The 20,912-nt window shown below is 42.7% G+C and overlaps 2 protein-coding genes across 2 annotated transcripts in view; one reads left to right on the forward strand and one right to left on the reverse strand.

Annotated features, from left to right (window-relative positions):
* setbp1 (SET binding protein 1) overlaps positions 1–5,032 on the reverse strand; it is a 32,867-nt gene extending 27,835 nt beyond the window's left edge. Inside the window, exon 1 of the mRNA XM_080467721.1 lies at positions 4,245–5,032. The gene's annotated coding sequence lies outside the window, so the exon portion shown is untranslated. The remainder of the gene's footprint in view (positions 1–4,244) is intronic.
* A 9,527-nt stretch (positions 5,033–14,559) lies between these two features.
* Positions 14,560–20,589, forward strand: cdk7 (cyclin-dependent kinase 7). The gene is made up of 12 exons (XM_080467140.1): positions 14,560–14,677; positions 14,890–14,949; positions 15,028–15,061; positions 15,143–15,210; positions 15,313–15,381; positions 16,842–16,952; positions 17,066–17,184; positions 17,550–17,649; positions 17,747–17,833; positions 17,927–18,076; positions 18,793–18,931; positions 19,637–20,589. Exons 1-12 carry the CDS (start codon positions 14,612–14,614, stop codon positions 19,663–19,665), a joined length of 1,032 nt encoding a protein of 343 aa, XP_080323266.1. The 5' UTR covers positions 14,560–14,611; the 3' UTR covers positions 19,666–20,589.
* Positions 20,590–20,912: the final 323 nt, after the last annotated feature.

Genomic DNA, 20,912 nt, shown 5'->3' on the forward strand with positions numbered 1-20,912 from the left:
TAAGTGTGTTGTGACGCACACACTTATTTTCTTGTGTATGATGCAAGATGGCCTGACCTTTATAGAAGGATTTTTATTTTTTTATTTTAAAATAGACCATGTTAGGTCAATGAATTTCTTTGTCCTATGAATATATCAGTCTTTTTTTCTTTCTTCTTTTTTTTTTTACAAAGCCCTAAAGCACTAACATTTCCAAGAAAATATATATTTCAATGAAATGTTTGCTGATTCAAACAAATCTTCAAATTATGATGATTTAAACTTATTTGCAGAGTGACTGCAAGTAATGACTCATTAGAAATAAAACGGTTGCTTGTGCTTCTTGTTGTCATGCTTTTTTTTTTTCTTTTGACTTTGCTCTCTGGAATGAAATTGAGGCACAAAACGTGTAAGCGATACAACATTTGAGATGTTTGAACCTCTTTCACTAAAAGAGGCTTCAAATCAGATCCTTCTGGCTTCATAACCACACAGAAAGCTACATCAATCAGTAACCCTGGTAGGTAAATAAAAGGAGGAAAAATGTTCAGTATGACAGATTATTCCACTCAAGGGTTTCATGTCCAATTGAAATAACGGAAAACCACTGGCTGTCTGGAAAACTCTGTTTCACTGCGGTTGTAGTATCTTCAGTTTCACAGGGATAACCCACAAAAATCAATCCAGGCTTCTTCCCAGCCTGGTCTCTCAGTGCTCACAGTGTTCACAAAGCTCTGTTTGGTCCTCCAGGAGCCTCCCAGTCACTAATGTCAGCTCAGTGACTTGTCCTAATGGCATGTGTAAAAGCCACCCTGGCTGTCATGTGATTGAGGACAATGACAGGAAAAAGAGACAGCTGCCAAACACAACACTGCGCGGGCACACACACACGCACGCACGCACGCACGCACACACACACACACACACACACACACACTTCAACATGAAATATGTCCACTTTGGATGGCACACTGAAGGTCCGCTGTCTGTTCTTGACTTTTGCCCAGTATGACAGCAAAGTGGCAACACGCAATAGGAAAAACTCTTATTCTGGGCCATTACTGCATAAACTACTTAGCTGGGTCAGGACTATTCCTCCTCCCACCCTGCTCAGTGCCCTAAGCAGTGTTAGTTCTGTTTCTGGCAGACAGGCTGAGAGTTTATGTAAGATTGACCCCTCCTCGGGCCTCCCTCACTTACTTAGCCTGAGCCTCACTGTCTCCTTTCCCATCTCTCTCTCTCTCTCTCTCTCACACACACACACACACACACACACACACACACACACACACACACACACACACACACACACACACACACACACACACACACACACACACACATAAAAAACACACACATACACACACACACACACACACACACACACACACACACACACACACACACACACACACACACACCTCGACGAGTCTCAGACAGCAGGGTGATTGTGAGAGGCCAGACTCACTGCATAAATAGCTTTATTATGTTCTCAAAACTGCCAGCGCTAACCAGCTTCCCTCTCAAATAGCATAAGGTCATTCCCTGTGCTGGATGTGAAAGGCTGTGAATGAGACAGTCCTCCAACATTTACATTTCTTTTTTTTTTTAACCAACAATTATGATTAAGCACGAATAATGGAATACAGATGGACAGAAGTGAGATGGTGACTGATACAGACATGCAGGGGAAAAAAATGGAGGTAGAAAACAGTCTGACTGTGAGTGAGAAACGCACAGAGAGAGAGAGAGAGAGAGGGATGGCAGCAGAAACACAACCTTTTAAGGCTGCATACCCAGCAGCCCAGTGCCTGAGATGGACTCACAAATAGCTCATACACACATGAAGACAGATGCACACACAGGCATATGTACACACGCATGCTCACACATTCACACATCCACATGCACACCAAATGCCCATGTGATTGGACAAGGTGAAGAGTATTTTCCCCCTCCTGGTTTTTGATATGAGAGCGTAGCAGAGGCACGGCCATCCCCTGGCTGTAGATGAGTATCTCAGTGCAATGATGAACATTGTCTGGCTGCCATTTTCATTTTTCATTTATCTCTTTTTCTCTTTTATTCCAGCCCTCTAGTGAAGGGCAATCACATCAACCAATGTTTCTAGAAGGATCCAATCTTTGGTTGGAGTTCAATCAAAAGGCATGGGTCCAGCCTCCTAATACACACAAGTCCAGTGGGCACAAGCATGAGCCTTCAAAATCTGTTAGTTCTCAGCCTCCAGTGCAAAGCAAGGTGAGGGAAGCCATCAAAGTGATTATTTAGATTTTTAAACCATATGTTCTGAAGTTTTATCTGGATATGAAACGCAAAGCAAAGCCTGTTTTCTCAGCAGTTAAACGTGGATGGCACGAGCATGTGTTCAGCTAGAAGGACAATCATAAAATGCCATGTGTGGCACAGCCATAATTGAAAATGATGGCCTTAAAGCCGCTCCGTGAAGTCCCGCACGCGCATATCCTCTGGATGAGCCATATGCCAGGTAGCACTAAAACCATCCTCACCTAACTACCCCACAAAAGCATATGAATGTTAAACCATTTTAACTGCAGCAGAAGCCACAAAATGGCTGTCAGCAAAAACACCTCCCCTACTCCCCAACTGTCTTCCTCCTTCCCCTCACCTCACCCCCCCCCAACCTCTGTTCTCTCCCCTCTTCTCTGTGCTACCTCTTTCCTTTACCCTCCACCTCCGAGCTCCCCCCTCCCTCTCTCTTTCCCTCTCTCTGTGCGCTCTGCCAAAAGGTGCTCCAGTGCTGATATTCTGTTAAGAGAGCCTGCCAACAGTTAGATTTGTCCTTGGATCCCGTTCACATTCCCTCCTCCCCCATGTTCTCTGTGATCCTATTTCGACCCAAGGTATCCAGCTCAGAAGGGGATACACCTAATCGATTTCTCATGCTTTAATTTAAAGGTGGCATGAGCGTCTCGTTACCTAATAGAGAGAATAATAACCTGCTTTGTACTTTCATGCCACAGAAACGACGCCAGCATTGAGAGTTAAAACTGTTAACAAGACAACATGAGTGTTTCCAACCAAGTTTGGCTCACCTCAGTTGTCCCCCCCCCCCCCCCCCCCCCAACTTCTTTTCTTACCACCTGGTCATCCACTTGTCTTACAGGTAACTATCCCCACTTTTACTTGTCCTTTTTTTTTTTTTTTGATCCAACTCGCATTTGCACAATTTCTCTTTCCATATATCCTACAGATATGATCATTTCTCCACACTCTCCCTGACTCATCCAGGCTTGTCTATTTATCTTCTGGTGCTCCAGCTGTGACTGAGCTTTCTGGGGGCTGCTGATAACAGTGGCACACTGCCACTGACTTTAAACCCTCACCTTCCTCCGCACAGCCATAACAGGTCCATCACTGCTGGGAACGCCGTTTCTGACATCCATGTGAAACCGATCAGCTATTGACAACTATAGAGAGGAGCAGCACCATCATTCAACATGCAATGTGGAAGCCACTTCTATCCTGGCATGTCTGTGATGATGCTGAGATGGGATTTGTTATTACTGAGCTGGAAAGTCAAATTTTTTTTAAGGCGAAGACGAGAACATAATAAATTGTAAGTGTACTGCGTGTACTCTAACATGGCACTGGGGGGACTCAGCATCTTGTATGTGACATTCGCTCTCTCCAGGCTACAAAACTCGAGAAGCGGAAAAAACAACCATTGAACCAGGAGAAAAATCCATAGGATACAACCCAACGTGACATGACTGATGACAGCCTGAGAGAGAGACAGCCTTCTGCTTGGTGCATGTCACAGACTGTGATGCTATGTGATGGACTACCAATGTCAGTGGAGAAGCGGGCTGTCCACCCTTGTGGAAAAACATCTGAAGAGCAAACACTTGATCACCTTACTGCACACCTTATCCCCACTGGCCCAATCACTGCTTTTATCACAAAGTCACGTATCTGTTAAGGCACTAATGGATGGAGGCTGACTGGTGGAGGAGTATTGTTTGGGGTCCTGTGTGTCTACGCATGTGTTTGGGTCGATTATTGTCGGCATGTGACTGAAAGACATTTCACATACTTCATTTAAAAAAATAAAAAAAAACTACAGGCAGTTGCATGTAAAAGGAATCTGCAGATCGAGGTTGCATGTAAACAGCACACATGGAGAGCGGACATGGGAGCCTGGTAACATTAATAGCAATATGAAGACATTTACAGCAGAGGTGTATTCAGGTGTGGAATGCGAGCAGTCAGCCGGGGCTACTTACCCATGTCTAATGTTGTCACACACTCGGCTCTTACGTGTAAATATTTCATCAAGATCATTTACAATCCATTTAGACACATTTTGCACGAGCGACGGATGAGATGACAGCCTCCCGGGGAGCTGTCAAACGGTGCCGGAATATATGTATAAATTTTTGTTGACAGAAAACCCCGAGGAAAATGGCGTCAACTGTGCTTTGGAAAGAAGGGGAAAAACGAGAAAATAGGATTTGCAGCAGATCAGACGACAAAATCGAGGAAGGGGGAGAGAGAGAAAAAAATCCAGTCGGAAACTTGGCGCTTGTGTCCAATTCCTGCGAGGAAGGAGATGTTAGGAGGCTCCTGCGGACAAAACGCGTGTGGTCGGGGAGCCGCGGCGGCGCACGGTGCGTCTCCGGAGCCCTGCGGGATCGGCGGTCACTCGGGGAGCTGCACGGAGCCGAGATCCCTCCAAATCCGCTACTCGGCTGGTAGAGAAGGAGAAGGAGGCGGGGGAGCAGGACTGTTACTGCAGTCAAAACAAGCCCGCATCCGACTACAAGCCCAAATCCAGCGGCAGGGGTGGGGATGGGGGGGTGGGGGGGGAAGAGAATTCACGACGAGCGCGCGCGTCGCTTCCCGAGGCAGGAGGCGCAGGTTCAGGTCGCTTCTAGCCGCCCTCTGCACGCAGGATCAGGCGTCTCTCTGTGTGTGAGTGTGCTCTCTCTCCCTCTGCTTTTCCGATCGGTGAATGTCAGGTCCCGGAGCCTGGTGTCTGGTAATGATCTCACCCAGCAGACTGGAGGCTCTGACCGAGCGGAGCGCAGCGGAGCAGAGGAGGAGCGACATCGCCTCCCCCTGGCAGCAGCAGAGCGCAGCGCGTCTCCTTCTCCAGCCCACCAGCTCCCTGCTCCAGTCCTCCACTCCTCCAACAACTCCAACTCCCACAGCCCTTCTCCTGTGGGGCCACTCATACAGCCCCGGTGTTATTTTAATGTAATGCAAATAGGGGAAAGCTACATCTGGCAAAGGCTTGTTGTTGTGACTAAAGTCACTGCTGTGAGGAGAAAGATGCCATGTTCACCATGTTACCATGCCTGTCTGTAATTAACTCCGATCATTTATTAATAAGAGGTTATAAAACAGGAATGGTTCTACTAATATTACTGAATCAACGTGATATTTTAGGGGAATTGTGTGTCATTTTAATTATACATTAGTACAATTCACCCTATGCAATCTACTTAATCTGATCTTGAGTTATTATTCTTGCATCACAGTGAGAATAGGTTTGTAGGGCTTTCTGTGTACGATTATATGTTCTCCTGGAGTGTGTGAACTTTTCTGTTTATGTTCTGGAAGTAACAAATGAAAGTAATCCTATTGCTGTAAATTTGTAATTTTTGGGGCTTGTACATAGTTTTACATACATTAATGCATAATTCACAACATCCACTTGAAGCTTTGCTACCTCCTATAGATAGATAGATAGATAGATAGATAGATAGATAGATAGATAGATAGATAGATAGATAGATAGATAGATAGATAGATAGAACTTTATTGTCAATCAAAAATATACAACATAGGTACATACGTGAACAAAATTATGTTGCAAAAGGCTCACACTTTTAACGGTACCTAGTGTCTAAAAACAATATATTAATAATATAAAAACACACATTAAACAGTAATAAAGTACTGAGATGCCTGACTGGTGGCTCTAACTAAAGCCATAACTCGGGTGATGCACCGCTGTATCTTTAATTCTTGTATTGCTTTAAAAATGGTTTTATCTATGAATTTTCCTACTATATTTGAAATTTTCAATACTGTTTTGTTTCATCATTAATTTGTTGCAGTTCATGTTTGTAGAGCATAATTAATGCCTTGTTCATGAAATGTGCGAAACAATATAAAGTTGCCTTGCCTTACTTACATGGCTTCTTTACTGGGGTTGCACTGTGGCTTAGCTTTTTGTCTAAGTTTGCATGTTCTCTCTGTGGCGTTATGTGTTCAACAAAATGTTCTTCCATTTGACCTTCTGGCTAGACATTGAGTGTGGGTGTGTTTGGCCTGTGAGCTTTTGCCAATAGTCAGCAGGGATTGTCTCAAGATTCACAGGACTCATTGAAAAACGTGGTATAAACTTGGATGGATTGAAAAGTTACTACTGACTAAACCTTCATACACAGTCTGTGTGCCTGTTCTTAAGTTTGTAACTACATTCATTCACAAATTGTCACCATTTAATATTTTGAAATGTAATTGTTTGAGAACAGTGTTTGTAAAGTAAATATTTTTGGGGAATTTCTGAAAAAATACTGAACACCGGTAGTTCTGTTAAGTAATAGTCGTCCCACTTGAATACAAAGTTTCTCTTGTCATCTGTGGTCAAGGTGAATATTTTGATTGTGATGTTGAGCTCATAAAACCAAAAGATTGAACTCAACTCAATCTGATTTGCTGAAAAAACAATGACTATATCATAGTGTGATATTGAATGGTATCAGACTTCATTTGACTATACCTAAGGTACAACTCAGAAAATTAATTAATTAATTAATACTATTGTATGTAGTGGAGTGGATCTCAGTAAATTTCAACAGAAAAAAGTTTCAGATGTTTTCATAAACATACAATACACCACAGACCGTATCACACAGGGAACCGATCCACAAAATCTTTTGGTGGGTTGCACTGCGTACAAAAGTTAAACTTGGGGGAGACAAATATAAAATCTCAGTCAGTAGAGCAAAACAAGAACAACACTATTTTAACAGTGTCAGTAATCACACAGTGTAACATTTGTTTCCCTTTTCACTGTGAAAAAAAGATAAAAATATTCAGTTGTAATGTTGTAATGTTTGATTTCCTTTTTGGAATATACAATGACTGCTGGCAGCTTTAAACAACGACTGCTATCAAACATAGTGACCAGAGAGATTACCCCGTGCCAACTAATAGAAACAAATCAATACAATAATGCTAGAAAGTATATTATTGCATCTGATTTGAATAAATTAAACCCCCCAAAAAATGAGTCTAAAGGAACACACATGATAAGTTGTTCCACTCTGCTCATCTTTAATAGACAGCAAGACAAACCTCTGTTGGGCAATAACAAAGCTTGCTGCATAAATCTCATTGCTCAAATGTAATTTCTTTGTCGTGTTTTGACATGAAACTTTTTAAGAACCTGTGGGCTAAACTATAAATAAAGTTTATCACCTCTGTCTTGATAGGAAATGGTTGCACATAAAACGTTACTACTGAGATGACGTGTGATGTTGTTATTTGACAGGCAAAGTGTAATTTATACCAGGTTAACACGTGTGTGTTCAGTGTGACAAAAGTTGCCACATCACACATGGCTGACACATTTTCTCCAAAGTGTGTGTGTGTGTGTGTGTGTGCGTGTGTGTGTGTGTGTGTGTGTGTGTGTGTGTGTGTGTGTGTGTGTGTGTGTGTGTGTGTGTGTGGGTGCTTTCCCTCTCAATATGTCAAATTAGATGAGGATGGAAAACCCACATCAGCCCCGCATGATGAACAAACCACAGTCGTTCCATTAATTCAAATCTGTCAGAAGTTATGTTTATATCGTGTCGCCATGCAAAACTTGACCTTTCCTGTATGGAAAATATTCTTAAACATTAACAAGCAATGCAAATTATCTCAAATGACCTTTCTCTCCTGGTGCCCCACAGTTGTTATTCAGACGTACACGTGTGTGCTTGTGTGTGTGTGTGTGTGTGTGTATGAGAGCGTGTGCATCCATGCCTGTGTGAAGAGCACCAACTTGGAGTTATTTCATTAGCCGAGGTGGTGATTGTGTACACTGTAGCATATCTACAGTCAGCAGTTTCCAACTTGTAGTTAAAATTCTCAAGTGCCAGCAGCTGTCTGGGTGCTGTTGCTTTTCACTTCCCCGGCTGCTGACGAGGTTCACAAATGTATGAGAGTGTGTGCTTGTGCGTGTGTGTGTGTGCGTGTGTGTGCGCGTGTGTGTGCGCGTGTGTGTGTGTGCGTGTGTGTGCGCGTGTGTGTGTGTGTATATTTAGATCTTTTTTTTTTATAACTCTAAAATTACAGGATTAGTACTGGTCCACAAGTATGTCATCTCGTGACCTCAAGGGTTTCAGTTACAACTGGATATTGGTTTTTGCTGTGCTCCAGTATCCATTAAATCCGTATCCATTAAAATCTGTTTTATTGGCACGAGTTAAGACTTTCACTATAAATTTGGGTTCATTTGGGGTGTAATTCTGTGGCTTTGGAAAGGAGTATGACAAAATATGAAAAGTTTAGAATGACAGAAGATGTTTGTGTATGTATTCACATTCATGTGTGTGTATTGATTTGGGATGTTTGCAAGAACACCAAGGAGACTCCTGAGAGTGAGGGGTCAACAGCTGCTCCCCAACAAACCAATCAATTGCAGTGTATTGGTACACGCACGCACGCACGCACGCATGCACGCGCACACACACACACATTCAAAGACAGCACTCTGTTCTCAAATCTGTTGCCATGGATACGAGATACAGGCGGCCAAGGGGGAGCAGTTTTCCAGCTTAAACTGTAAATATTGAATTATGATGGGGAGGAAAGAGACAGCAGTGCAGGGCAACGCTACTCCTGCCTGGATGATCTAAATATCAGGATCATCCTTTCATCTCTATTCATCGCTACAGGAAATCTGGTGCATCATTCACGTTCATCAACTTCAACATAGAAAGATCAATCTGCCTCACGGATCCAACCGTTTAGTTTACTCCGTCTCGCAGACTTGAAGCTACTCCCATTCCTTCAACTCTCACTGCCTTGTTGTGAGGAAGATCTTCATTCCCTCAAGTGGGGTGCAAAGTGAATGCTTCCCTATGCCTGATGTGCAGTCAAGTCAAACATTGAAACCCTGAGCTTTTATGTGGCAACAGTTCCTCTGTGGTTTGATCAACAGGGAGGGAGGAGATTTAAAGGCTCTAATGTAAAAGGAGGAAAAAGCAAGTCACCAATTAATTAATGCTTTGGTAGCGATGTTCAAAGTGGCGCCACTGGAGGGAAAGACTGACAGTGTAAGTAAGGATGGCTCTGAAGGTGAATATCAATAATTGGTGAGTCTTCTTTATGAATAATATAAGCAGCAGAGTCAGCAGAGGTAAAATAATAAAATAAAAAAGACGTAAAATAACACTCTGGTATCGGTTACACAGCACTTAACTGCACTGAAGAGACAGAGTCACCGTGCTAACCTTGAGCTGACATTGTGAGTGTTGTGAGACTAACGTTCAATCAATGAAGGGCTTTTCTCAGGGAGTCCACTAATCTGGCCGGGCAGCGGTGGGTTCATCAGAGCTGAGAGACCCTTGGGACTGACGGAGGTAATGGGGTTAGCAAAGACACAGGGAGAAGGAGTGTGTGTGTGTGTGTGCATGCGTGCGTGCGTGCGTGCGTGCGTGTGTGTGTGTGTTTGTGTGTGTGATACAATAAAAAGCCCTTGTCTTCGAGTAGAGCAGTGGATACAAGCAAAGACAATTGTGCTTGTTTATTTGCACATGTGCGCTACAGATACAATGGTGTGTCGGCGCACACACGTGTGTACGAGTGACCGAGTGTGTATGAAGGTGTGAGGGCTGAGCTGATGGAAGGAGAAGTTAATGGGACGTGTGACAAGGTTGATTGCTGAGGCCTGAGTGATCTGGCTGGGTTAATGAAGTAAACGACTGCTTGGAGAACACACCAGCACAGCCGTCTCCAGCTCCTGATACACACCGACACATCTGAATGGCCGCTTCTTCTCCTTCATTTCCCTTCCAAAGACGCCCGGCTTAAGCACCCTGCTGCCCTTTTCGCCGTGTGAGACATATTCAGAGCGGCCGGGGCATCATGTCTTTGAATCGGTCCTGAGGCACTTTCACATATAATCTACTTGTAAATGCTTTTAAATTCCTCTGCTCTGGCCTGTTAGACAAACGATCTATTAAACCAGTGGAATGTACAGGTTCATCAAGACGGTAGAGCGCAGCACACCGAAGTGACCACATGTAGCTTGTACAAGCAGCCAAACATACTAATACATAGAGACACACACACACACACGTGCGCGCACTCACACAAAGGTGGAGGAAGAGATGTTGCATGACGTTGTGTGCTGTTTGTGGTTGAGATAAAGATTTCTCTGATGAGAGCGATAATGATGTCGGAGAAGTGACGTGGACCAAAACAAAACAACAATGCAGATGGGAGCTAAGACAGCAACAAAGACGCCCTAAATGCAGTTGACTGTGGACTCCCTGCTGGCTCCGTCGATGTGAAGAGATGGCATTGTGCCCATCCCCCTGCTACTTATAAGGACATTATCATAACGTTAGCTCTGTTTGAGCTATCAATTGGGCTCATCAAGTCCTCCGATGTACGCCTCAGATGCTGGAGGAAGACAGCGATAAACAAAAAGCAAATTCTGCCCCAATATTTATTCAGACTGACAATTCTGGCGTCTAACAATGCAACTCAGGACTGACAGCACCAATTTGATGAATCTCAGTGTTGGTTGTAAATACATAGCAGGGAGGAGGATAATGATTGTCCTTTCTGTTTGTCCTTCTGCTTTCTTTTAGGCTTGTTTCCGCAGACATCTGCAAAGAATGAAATAGGCAAAATGACTCATGTCTCTGTGTGTGCGGTCGCCGCCTTGCAATAAGTCAAAAGTTTTCGCAGCATAGTACAGCTCTTGACTTAGAGTATGTACCGCTCAAGACGTTTGGAACAGGTCTACTGTGTGTTCCCAGAACCAGAACCAAACAACGTGATGCAGCATTTAGTTTATGTGTTCCGCTCATGTGGAACAAACGTCCCGAACACCTGACGTCTGCTCAAACTGTCAGCTTATTTAAATCAGGGCTGAAAACATCATTGTTCACTGCAGCAGCATGCTCATGATTTTATTAATACATTACTATTCTAAAGGCATCTTTATTAGCTTCGTTTTAATTCTTTACGAATTATTCTCGTGTATTAATTGCTCTTTTAATTTCTTAAAATCTTGTTTTATTCCTGATATAAAGTTTGCAGAAACACTTATTATTTGCATTGGCTTGTGTGAACCTTCACACCTCAAACATCCACCCTACAACATCCTGTTGTGTTATAACCATGCATGTGGTCAGATACAGCTGCGTGTGTGTGTGCGTGTGTGTGTGTGTGTGTGTGTGTGTGTGTGTGTGTGTGTGTGTGTGTGTGTGTGTGTGTGTGTGTGGGGGGGGGTCCAGAAACAGAGAAACTCCCAACATGACTGAACTGTCACTTCCTCAGAATCTGTCGGTGAAATGAGGACAGAAACCTGCAGCAGAGGTATGATGCAGCACAGAAGTGCTGAATCATTTATTGCTCACTTATTCAGTGACACAATCTAAGTTCTTATTAAGTGTTGACTTTCCCGTGTATAGACGTCATCGAATATGCATAAATCATAAAATGTCAAATGAAGAAAAACAGGAATTCCCTCAGTATCTTTGTTGCTGCTTCGACTTGTCATTTGTTCCTAAATCTGTTTCTTTCACACTAACGTCGAGATGTTAAAGCGTCTAAATCCAAATACCGGATAATAACCTGATCTGAACCTAATAACTGAATCAGACTGACCCCCACAGTGTTGGCAGCCTCACTAATGCTTCACAGTCACACTACGATAACACAAGTGTGCGCTACAACAATGGCGAGAGGCATGAGTTATTTTATCAAGTCGTTCCTTCTTATTTTGTGACAGAAACTAGTAATACTACTTCTAAAAAGCAAGTAACTGCCACTCAATATGACTTGCGCAACACTAATGATGAACGTCTGTAACAAGGAGAGAGGTCAAATGTGAACCGGCGTGAGAATTAATTCAAGACAAACAAGGTTTTCACTGTGTTGCTCTTTAAATTGTACATTTTCAATGTGTTATGAGAGCTTGTACTGTATTTAGCACCCTGAAAGGACATGTATGGCTTGTAGGCGGTGGCGGCGGGATACAAATCTGATTTACCATTGCTGAGCGTGTGCAGCAACACATGTGTTAGTGTGCTATAAAGAAGACCTTCTGAAAAAAAAAAGTGAAATGAAATGTGTTATAAAATAGAAATCCCTTTGCAGTGGTCACCTACACGACCTTCCCTTTGTGCTCTTTCCATTCCAATTCACCACTTTATCACAGCAGGTACAGTGTCTCAGGGGGAAATAAGGAGCCACGTACCACATTTGCACACGCACAAAAGAAAAGACACCTGGTCGGTGTTTGTTGTTTACTGTACATTGTGTAAAGACTGTCCCATCTAAGACTGCTTCCCAGCTACAGGATGTGGTTCAGCGACACGTCCTCGCTCAACAACACCCACTTCCTATGAGTTTGATAAACAGCTTTGTGGTTTCACTCTCCTCCTGCCCGTCAAACAGAGCAGCACGCACGCACACACGCACACACACACACACACACACACACACACACACACACACACACACACACACACACACACACACACACACACACACACACACACACACACACACACACACACACACACACACACACACCAGCTCAACAGCATCACCATCTGTTAATGTGTCATATAAACAGAGTGAGTTATTGTGCATAATGTTACCCATGGTGTCACACGATTTACTGTGACAAACTGCATAAATGGTCCCAGTATCACTGATGCATTTGCAGTCTGGCTCAGGCACACAGGGGAATGAGCACGAGAATGCCCTCAAATCACATCAGAATTAGAGGAGGACATCAAAATGTCACATTTGTTTTAGCGCTCATAATGTAAGTGGGTCTGAGTTATGTGTGCCACTGGACGGTAATGTTCCACATTAAAGTTCATGTGTGTGCCTAAAGGTTGATGATATGATGCCTGTAAAGGCTCAAGTGCTACGAGATGGAGTCACATCCTCTCCTCTTCTGCTCTCTTGTCTTCTCCTCTCTTCCCTGCATGATTGCACAAGCACATACGGTCCTGTCAGTCACATCTGTGTGCTGTCAGACTATAAATGTGCATACATCTAAAGGGAGAATGAGGGGTGTATTAGGCCTGCTGATCCTTCACACTCCTCTTGTCAAACGTAACATAAAAATGAAAGTCAGTGGCGACTGTGTGTGTGTGCGTGCGTGCGTGTGTGCGTGTGTGTGTGTGTGTGTGTGTGTGTGTGTGTGTGTGTGTGTGTGTGTGTGTGTGTGTGTGTGACAGGAGACAAGGAGGGTCAAAGGAGAGGGGCCATGCCTAATCCTGTGGGATGTGAGGGTATCTTACTGTGTATGGAGATGGGATGTAGAGATGTGCTCAGCGGTGCATGGATCACAAAACCTTCCTAACTGACAGAAGAGAGTCCCGGGAGACCGATGTCAAACCACTAACTGGTAAAAGAAGAAAATACATGAAAAATCCCAAACTGTGAGGAAAATAATAGAGTGGCACATTTCATCAACATTAAACTGTATGATGATGCAATATACTATATTGCCATAGATTTCTATATGTTGTAATGAAATGTTTTGGTATTTTAAAGAAAACATAAGGCACTTTCTAGAATCTCGAGCAGACCTGGGACCTGCTCATTGCTTTTATATGTTAGTAAGAGTGGGTGTGTTCACGTGTTTGGTTTCACTGTAAAAGTCTTTAGATTGTGAGTCAGCCAGAGCATTTACTGAGAGGTAAATAAAGAATATGCAAACCCCACATGTTATGATTATGATTGTTGTTGTTGTTAAAAGTAGTTATGTTACAGAATGTATGGAATAATTTGAGGAGTAAAACCAAAAATGCAATAAAGTATGTCGTAAATAGCTGTGAGCTGTTGTTTAAGCATTGTTTTACAGTATTATTATCTGATTCCGTTTTTTGTAGTTATTGCATTTCTGTCTTCTCAACGCATTTACAATGTGCATTAATTAAATGTGTGTTTTTAATTCACTATATTTTCTTTGTATACTGTTTTTAATTCCAGGTTGCACGGTCATGTAGTGTGTTAGCAGTCTAAACTCACATTGATACTGTTTGAGTCCAGGCTGCACCTGTCTGTGCAGAGCTCCCATGTTCTCCCTGTGCATGCATGGCTTTTTCCAGCGACTCTTATTTCCTCCTACAACCCCGAAACATGTATTTTGATAACTCTCACCTGTGATGAACTTCACACAGAAATCATCTGAAATGAGCTCCAGCTCCGGTCCTCACAGCCTTGAGAAGATAAATGAATGATAAGCCTCGTTATTTGAACGAGCGCTCTGTTGGAGAGACTGAGCCGGCAGGTGGCGCTGTTGGTCAACGCACCGCCTCCTTTAACCCGGAAGTTCTCCTCGCGGACCTTTAACAGAACAGGAAGTGTGTCCGGGAGCCAACAGCTAGCAGTCATGGCGCTGGATGTGAAAACTAGAGCAAAACGATACGAGAAATTGGATTTCCTCGGAGAGGGGCAGGTAGGCAGAGATGTTCCCTCTGTGATTTATACTTTTACATCTGTTTTCAGGCTTTCTGGTTCGTTATTTTGAACACGGAAGCTGTTTGTTAGCTGGTTGCTAATGTCAACAAAGCCTCGACGCTGCATGCTGATCTGCTCCCAGAGTGAAAAAAGAAGACACAGATTTAACCGTTTTTATTCCTGACACGTTGTTGTTTCCCCTCCATCCAGTTTGCCACAGTCTACAAAGCCCGGGACAAGAGGACTGACACTATAGTTGCGATTAAAAAGGTATAAACTTGTTTTAATCGCATTTTAGTGCTGCCTTCATGTTTTAACCTCAAACTGTTTCCATCGTCTTTCTCTCAGATTAAAGTTGGCCACAGAACTGAAGCTAAAGATGGTAAGTAATGGTGACATATACACACACGTATACGCCGGTCTGTTTAAGCAACACGTTTGATCGTGATGTCCTAATGTGCAGGAATAAATCGAACTGCTCTTCGAGAGATCAAGCTGCTGCAGGAGCTGCATCATCCAAACATCATTGGGGTAGCATATGTTTATGTCCTCTGATTGAGATTCTTTCTGAGAAACACACCGCTGTTTCTCGATCCTGTGATGTTTCTCTGAGCTCTGTCGTGTGTGTTGTAGCTTTTGGATGCATTCGGACACAAATCGAACATCAGCCTCGTGTTTGACTTCATGGAAACAGACCTGGAGGTAAAACACAACTCTTATTTTAGTCAATACAATCTAATCTGGCTTGTTTGGGCCCACACACTTTCTCATTGTTAATGAAGCCGTGTTTATCTTTGGTTCCTTGCAGCCGAATTCATCTAACTTTTTTCTTCTGCAAACAGAAGTAAAAGTATAATTCATTATTATCTGTGCTTTACTGAAAGTTAACCACTATCAGAGATGTACATTAAAATGATAGATCTCAGAATACAAACTCTACTTGGTTGCTTAAGTGTTATTTTCAGTTATGAAAGTTCAATGTGGATAAGTTCTGCTTCATAGTTTGAAATACAGAGGAAAAGATACATTTGCTAACAATCTCCTCTGCATCCTTAAGTGTTTGGACTGTTTCTGTACTGAACTGTGTGTTTCTATTTGGAGACTTGTGAGTGATTCATGGTACTCATGAATGCATGTCGAGGGAGCAGCACGCAAGCTACATGAATACATGTCAAGCTGCTAACTTTTGTTTTGCGTGTAATGGCTTGTGTTTAAGGAGAACGTTGTCACATTGCTGCTCTCAATGAGAAATGATCCCTGAAGTTACCGAGAGTGAAACATTGTAATACAGTGAAGGTTAAAATGGGAGCTGTACACAGATAACGCTTCAAGGATGATGGTTTCGGAGAATAAACCTCCATTATTTATGCCAAAGGGGGATGTAACTGAGCCAGGTACAACTCCCCCAGAATACGAAGGACGTCTGGGAAGAGGCAGCGTTTCCCACAGTAGCTGAAATCAACACGAAAGTTATTCGTGATGAGTATGATTATCCAAAAAAAAACGCCATTTCCATAAGAGGGCATTTACCAAATCCAGAGGCTGGCGAGCGCTTTAGCAGCCATCACCATTGATCAATGTAACTGTTAATGTAAAAACATGTTCAAACTCTTGATGTAGTCAAATGTGCTATAGAGTCCAGTCACCACTTTAATTGTGTCATAAGACTTAAACAAGTAGTGTGTGCGTGTGTGTCATTTGTAACATTATTACATTTGCTGTCTTATAGGAACAATATAAGAGTGCTCCTGAGTTCATGCTTTTTTTTTTTTTTTTCTTTTTTTTTTTTTCACCTTTCCTTCTCCTTTAAATTCTTGGCACTTACGAGGCTCCAGATGAGCACCGACCACTAATACATCAGACCTAAGAGATGCAAAATGAGATAAACACGCTTTAAAAAATCAATATCACCCCACTTTGGGTTCTCGCAATGAATTGATGCCATTAGTGACTCTCATGCAGCAGACAAACCAGACAGATGTGAGGCTGAAACTTGATTACTGATGCTGAAAGCCTATTTTCAGGTCACATGCTGAGGCTATGAAGTTCCAGGTTCCTGTTTCTCTTGAGTCTTCATCGAAATCTCTCCCGGTTTTTAATTTTCTTATATAATGTCATATGTGTAGCGTTACAAACCCCTGCTGCTTCTTTGTTCATTGAAGGTTATCATCAAAGATACGAGCCTGGTCTTGACTCCAGCCAACATCAAAGCTTATATCCTCATGACTCTTCAAGGCTTAGAGTATATGCACCAACACTGGGTCCTACACAGGGTAAGAAGGTCTTATTCAACACACACACACACACACACACACACACACACACACACACACACACACACACAAAGAGATTTTATAAAGCATGTTTTGTTCCTTTTCCCATTCAGGACCTGAAACCTAATAATCTGTTGTTGGATGGAAACGGGGTGTTGAAGTTGGCTGATTTTGGTTTGGCAAAAGCTTTCGGCAGCCCCAACAGAGTCTACACACATCAAGTGGTCACCAGGTCTGCGATTTGTCCCTTTTATTACTGGAATAACAAGGAAAGTAGACTCCTTTTTGTAGATTATATTGCTTGATTCTCAGTAGATGTCTCTGGTTGCATTTTTAACTACGTATCAAGGAATCAAGCTTTATTTGTAAAGAGCCTTTCAGACAGTTTAATGTTATTCAAAATGCTTTACAGGAGATTGACCAAAACATCAAATTCCATACAGCTGGAGCAAATCACAGAGAAAAATCTTTGTCCTAGAACAATCAGTCCCCTTCAGCTGAGTCACTGCTTCTCCTGTGGATTGATGACTCCTCAATGGGCTGCTCATGAGTCGTGAAATTAAACTCACAACTCTTATTTGTTGTTGTCTTTGCCAGGTGGTATCGCTCCCCAGAGCTGCTGTTTGGTGCCAGGATGTATGGTGTGGGTGTTGACATGTGGGCAGTGGGATGCATCTTGGCAGAGTTGCTCCTGCGGGTGAGTGAAACCTGGTGTCACACAGACATTTAAACATTAACAAGGCTCTTTGTTTTCATGTCCGTACTGACGTCTCTCTTTGTCACCCCGGCTTCAGATACCTTTCCTTGCTGGAGATTCAGATCTTGACCAGCTGACCAAGATTTTCGAGGCTCTTGGGACTCCCACAGAAGAGACGTGGACGGTTGGTACCGTCTCTTTTGTAGCAGTTGTGCTTGTGCTTGTCTACACTTTGAGCAGATGTGAGGATTTATGGCTGTACGAACTGTTTCTGCAGGGAATGAGCAGTCTTCCAGACTATGTGTCCTTCAAACCATTTCCTGGCACGCCTCTGGAACATATATTTAGTGCAGCTGGAGACGATTTACTCGAGCTACTACAGGGACTGTTTACCTTCGACCCCTCGATGAGGACCACAGCCACACAGGTAACAAACCCTCAAACCCACTGTGGCTTTTATTTTCACTCCTGGGAGATCACAAATAGCACATCTTTTTAGCCATGTAGTGTTTGTATATTCAGTAAAACTTATGACTGAATTACTTTCAGTATTGTAAACACAAATCCTTCTCAAATGCTAAGTAATTATGTTTTTTCCTATAGTTATAATTTAAACTGAAATGTCCTCATATTTGAAATGTACTGCATATGAACTGAACTATATCAAGCCTTTTGTATATTTTTAACATTATATCTTTTGTAATTGGAGGTCATGCTTATCTAAACTTGCATTTTATATGCTTGAGCTATGCGTGTGGATATCATTTACAAAATTATACATTTTCCAATGACCATGACTGTTTTTAGTAATTTTTTTATGAGGCTCTTGTTTGATGGATTTGAATGGTCAGAAGTGAAATACTGTCTTTCAAAATGATGAATTTTGGCAGTGGATTGGCTCTCAGGAAAATATACTGTGGTAACCTGGAGGAATGATTAAATGACTGTGCATTACTCACTTTATTTCATTCCTCTGATGTTTTGAAAAGAGTTAAAACATTAGTTTCTAACATTTCAAAAATTATAAATATTTAAAATCACTGGTCAAGTGATAACTGCTGCCTTTCTGCTGACAAAGCTGTGCCGTTTATCCACATTAACAAAGTGTCTTCTATGTCCAATACAATGTGCTTGTTCCGTCAGGCTCTAAAGATGCCTTACTTCAGTCATCGACCTGCCCCAACTCCCGGTCCGCAGCTCCCTCGACCCAACGGTTTACCAGAAGCTTTGAGGGAAAAGGAAACCATCGGGCACAAGAGAAAAATAGAAGGACTGGACACGAGTAAGACACACACGGGTCATGTTTTCAATATTTTAGTTGACTAAATATCCACTGAATTCCACCACCTTGGATCTGAACTCTCAGGCTGTTCGAATTGATCCTTGTAAAACGGTGGACGTTGTAGTTTAAGTAGCAGAGTGGGAGGAGCCTGGGCAGACTTTAAAAGAAGCAGGGGGTTTGAAAAGGTCCCACTCAGACCCCAGATTCCAATGGCAAGCTGTAAATGTGCGTTGAGTAAAATCTTGTAGTTATGCACACTGGAGAATCTAAATCTGGCACGCCGCTCGATGAGAACCTTGTAATTGGGAGGGTGTCGGCTCTAGTTAAGGCGCCCTCATGAGTTCAGAACGTAGTGAAGCGGAGCACCGTTCAGTGGACGGTAGGAGGATCTGTTTTACTCAAGTCGAGGCTTTAGTGTTAGTGGGAGGTTCAAAGCTTTCCTCCTCCAAGGCTCCTCCTGTGGTTTGGAAAATGGCTACGATTGACTACAGGCTACGCTCCTCGCTGCACTATATTACAGAGAGACTTTCCAAACGCAGACAGTGGATAGAAACTTAATTGGCATCTGGAGGCTCGCGGAGGCTCGTTTTAGATTTGTTATACTGGCACATGGAGAGTAGTACATGGGCATATTCTTGCTTAGAATTGTCTGTAAGTTGTATGAATTTATGAATGTGTAAATTGCTTTCTTCTATTTATTTTCAGCTTTAATGAAGAAGAAGTTGATTTTCTGAAAGGACGGGATCACGTGATCATGTGACGGCTCAGATCCTGGCATCGGTCAGGATTGTCTACAGGAGGGAAAGAGAATTCAAAGCAAGCAGGAGCCCTGCGATCGGTCTGCAACACGACGACTTAGAAGTTAGAGCCACTCTATGGAAACTGAGTCCAACATTAGCTTTAAATATCCCACAATCCCTTGTGGACAGGAAGTACTGTGGTTTATAGTTTTGGCTGTGACCCTTCGTCATTGATTGATACCTCCACTCTGATAATTAGTTGGAATCTGTCTATTTATGTGGCTGGGAAAAAAACAAAAACAAAAACAAACCTCATTTATTTTATATAAATGTTTTTTTTTTTTCTGTTTTGTATGGAAGACCAATAAATGGTGCTTAATGCATTCATGTGAAATTGTTCTATTGCTTGTGATTTAAAGACATGGTGTATCTGAATATTGTTGCGAAAGGTAATTAAGTATTTCCTCACTGGTGTATAAATGTGAAATGATCCTGAAGAGGACAAACATGTACTTGTTTGTGTGTTTAGCACTTTGAGGAAATACCTGCTTGATCCTCACCACTGTGGAAAAGGCTAACGTAGTACTCCACAGTGTCCCGCAACAACGTCTTACTGGACAGACGTTTGCCCTCCACGTCTTTTGTCTTTGACAGTCCTGTGACGTGATGCAGTCTGACGCGTCAGAGGGGGCTGATGTTCTGGCAGAGGCTCTGTTGCTCCTTTTGTTTTTTGTCAAACTGAATCACATCAGAAACGAGATGAGAGGGACGGTGTGTCGAGAAATTCCTTCCACATATTCGTTCACATGCACTTCTTGTTCTGCGACAGAGAGCAGTGTAGATTTGTCTTTTGTGTCGTGTGCAGAGAGTCATCAGCGTCAGTGTTCATGAATGAATGAAAACCACAATACAAGACTGAAAAAGAAAACCGACTGACTTTGGTTGAGGGTTATTGTCGGGTTGCACATGAGTATTGAGAGGCTGGATCAGATGATCGCCGTGACAAACGACAGAGTCACCACTGCAGTGATGCAGATGAAGCCCCCGGCTGAGGCGTGCAGTTACACACATGCTCACGACTGCAGTTCTTTTTTTATTATTATTATTATTTATTTTCTGGTAGATGTTGAAGCTTACTCATGTCTGAATCATCCCTGATTTGCATGTGTGAAAATCTGCAGCAGGATGATTAAGACGTCAGTGAAAACCACAGTTGCGCCTCGTGTTGAGCAGGCTTTCAT

The sequence above is a fragment of the Lipophrys pholis genome (genome assembly GCF_963383615.2).
Source record: "Lipophrys pholis genome assembly, chromosome: 7".
Classification (NCBI taxonomy): domain Eukaryota; kingdom Metazoa; phylum Chordata; class Actinopteri; order Blenniiformes; family Blenniidae; genus Lipophrys; species Lipophrys pholis.

Coding starts and splice junctions, on each gene's coding strand:
- cdk7 (XM_080467140.1), top strand. CDS start 14,612: ATGGCGCTGGATGTGAAAACTAGAGCAAAACGATACGAGAAATTGGAT. Junction 14,950..15,027: donor CTATAGTTGCGATTAAAAAG/GTATAAACTTGT, acceptor TCTTTCTCTCAG/ATTAAAGTTGGCCACAGAAC. Junction 17,834..17,926: donor CCACAGAAGAGACGTGGACG/GTTGGTACCGTC, acceptor CTGTTTCTGCAG/GGAATGAGCAGTCTTCCAGA.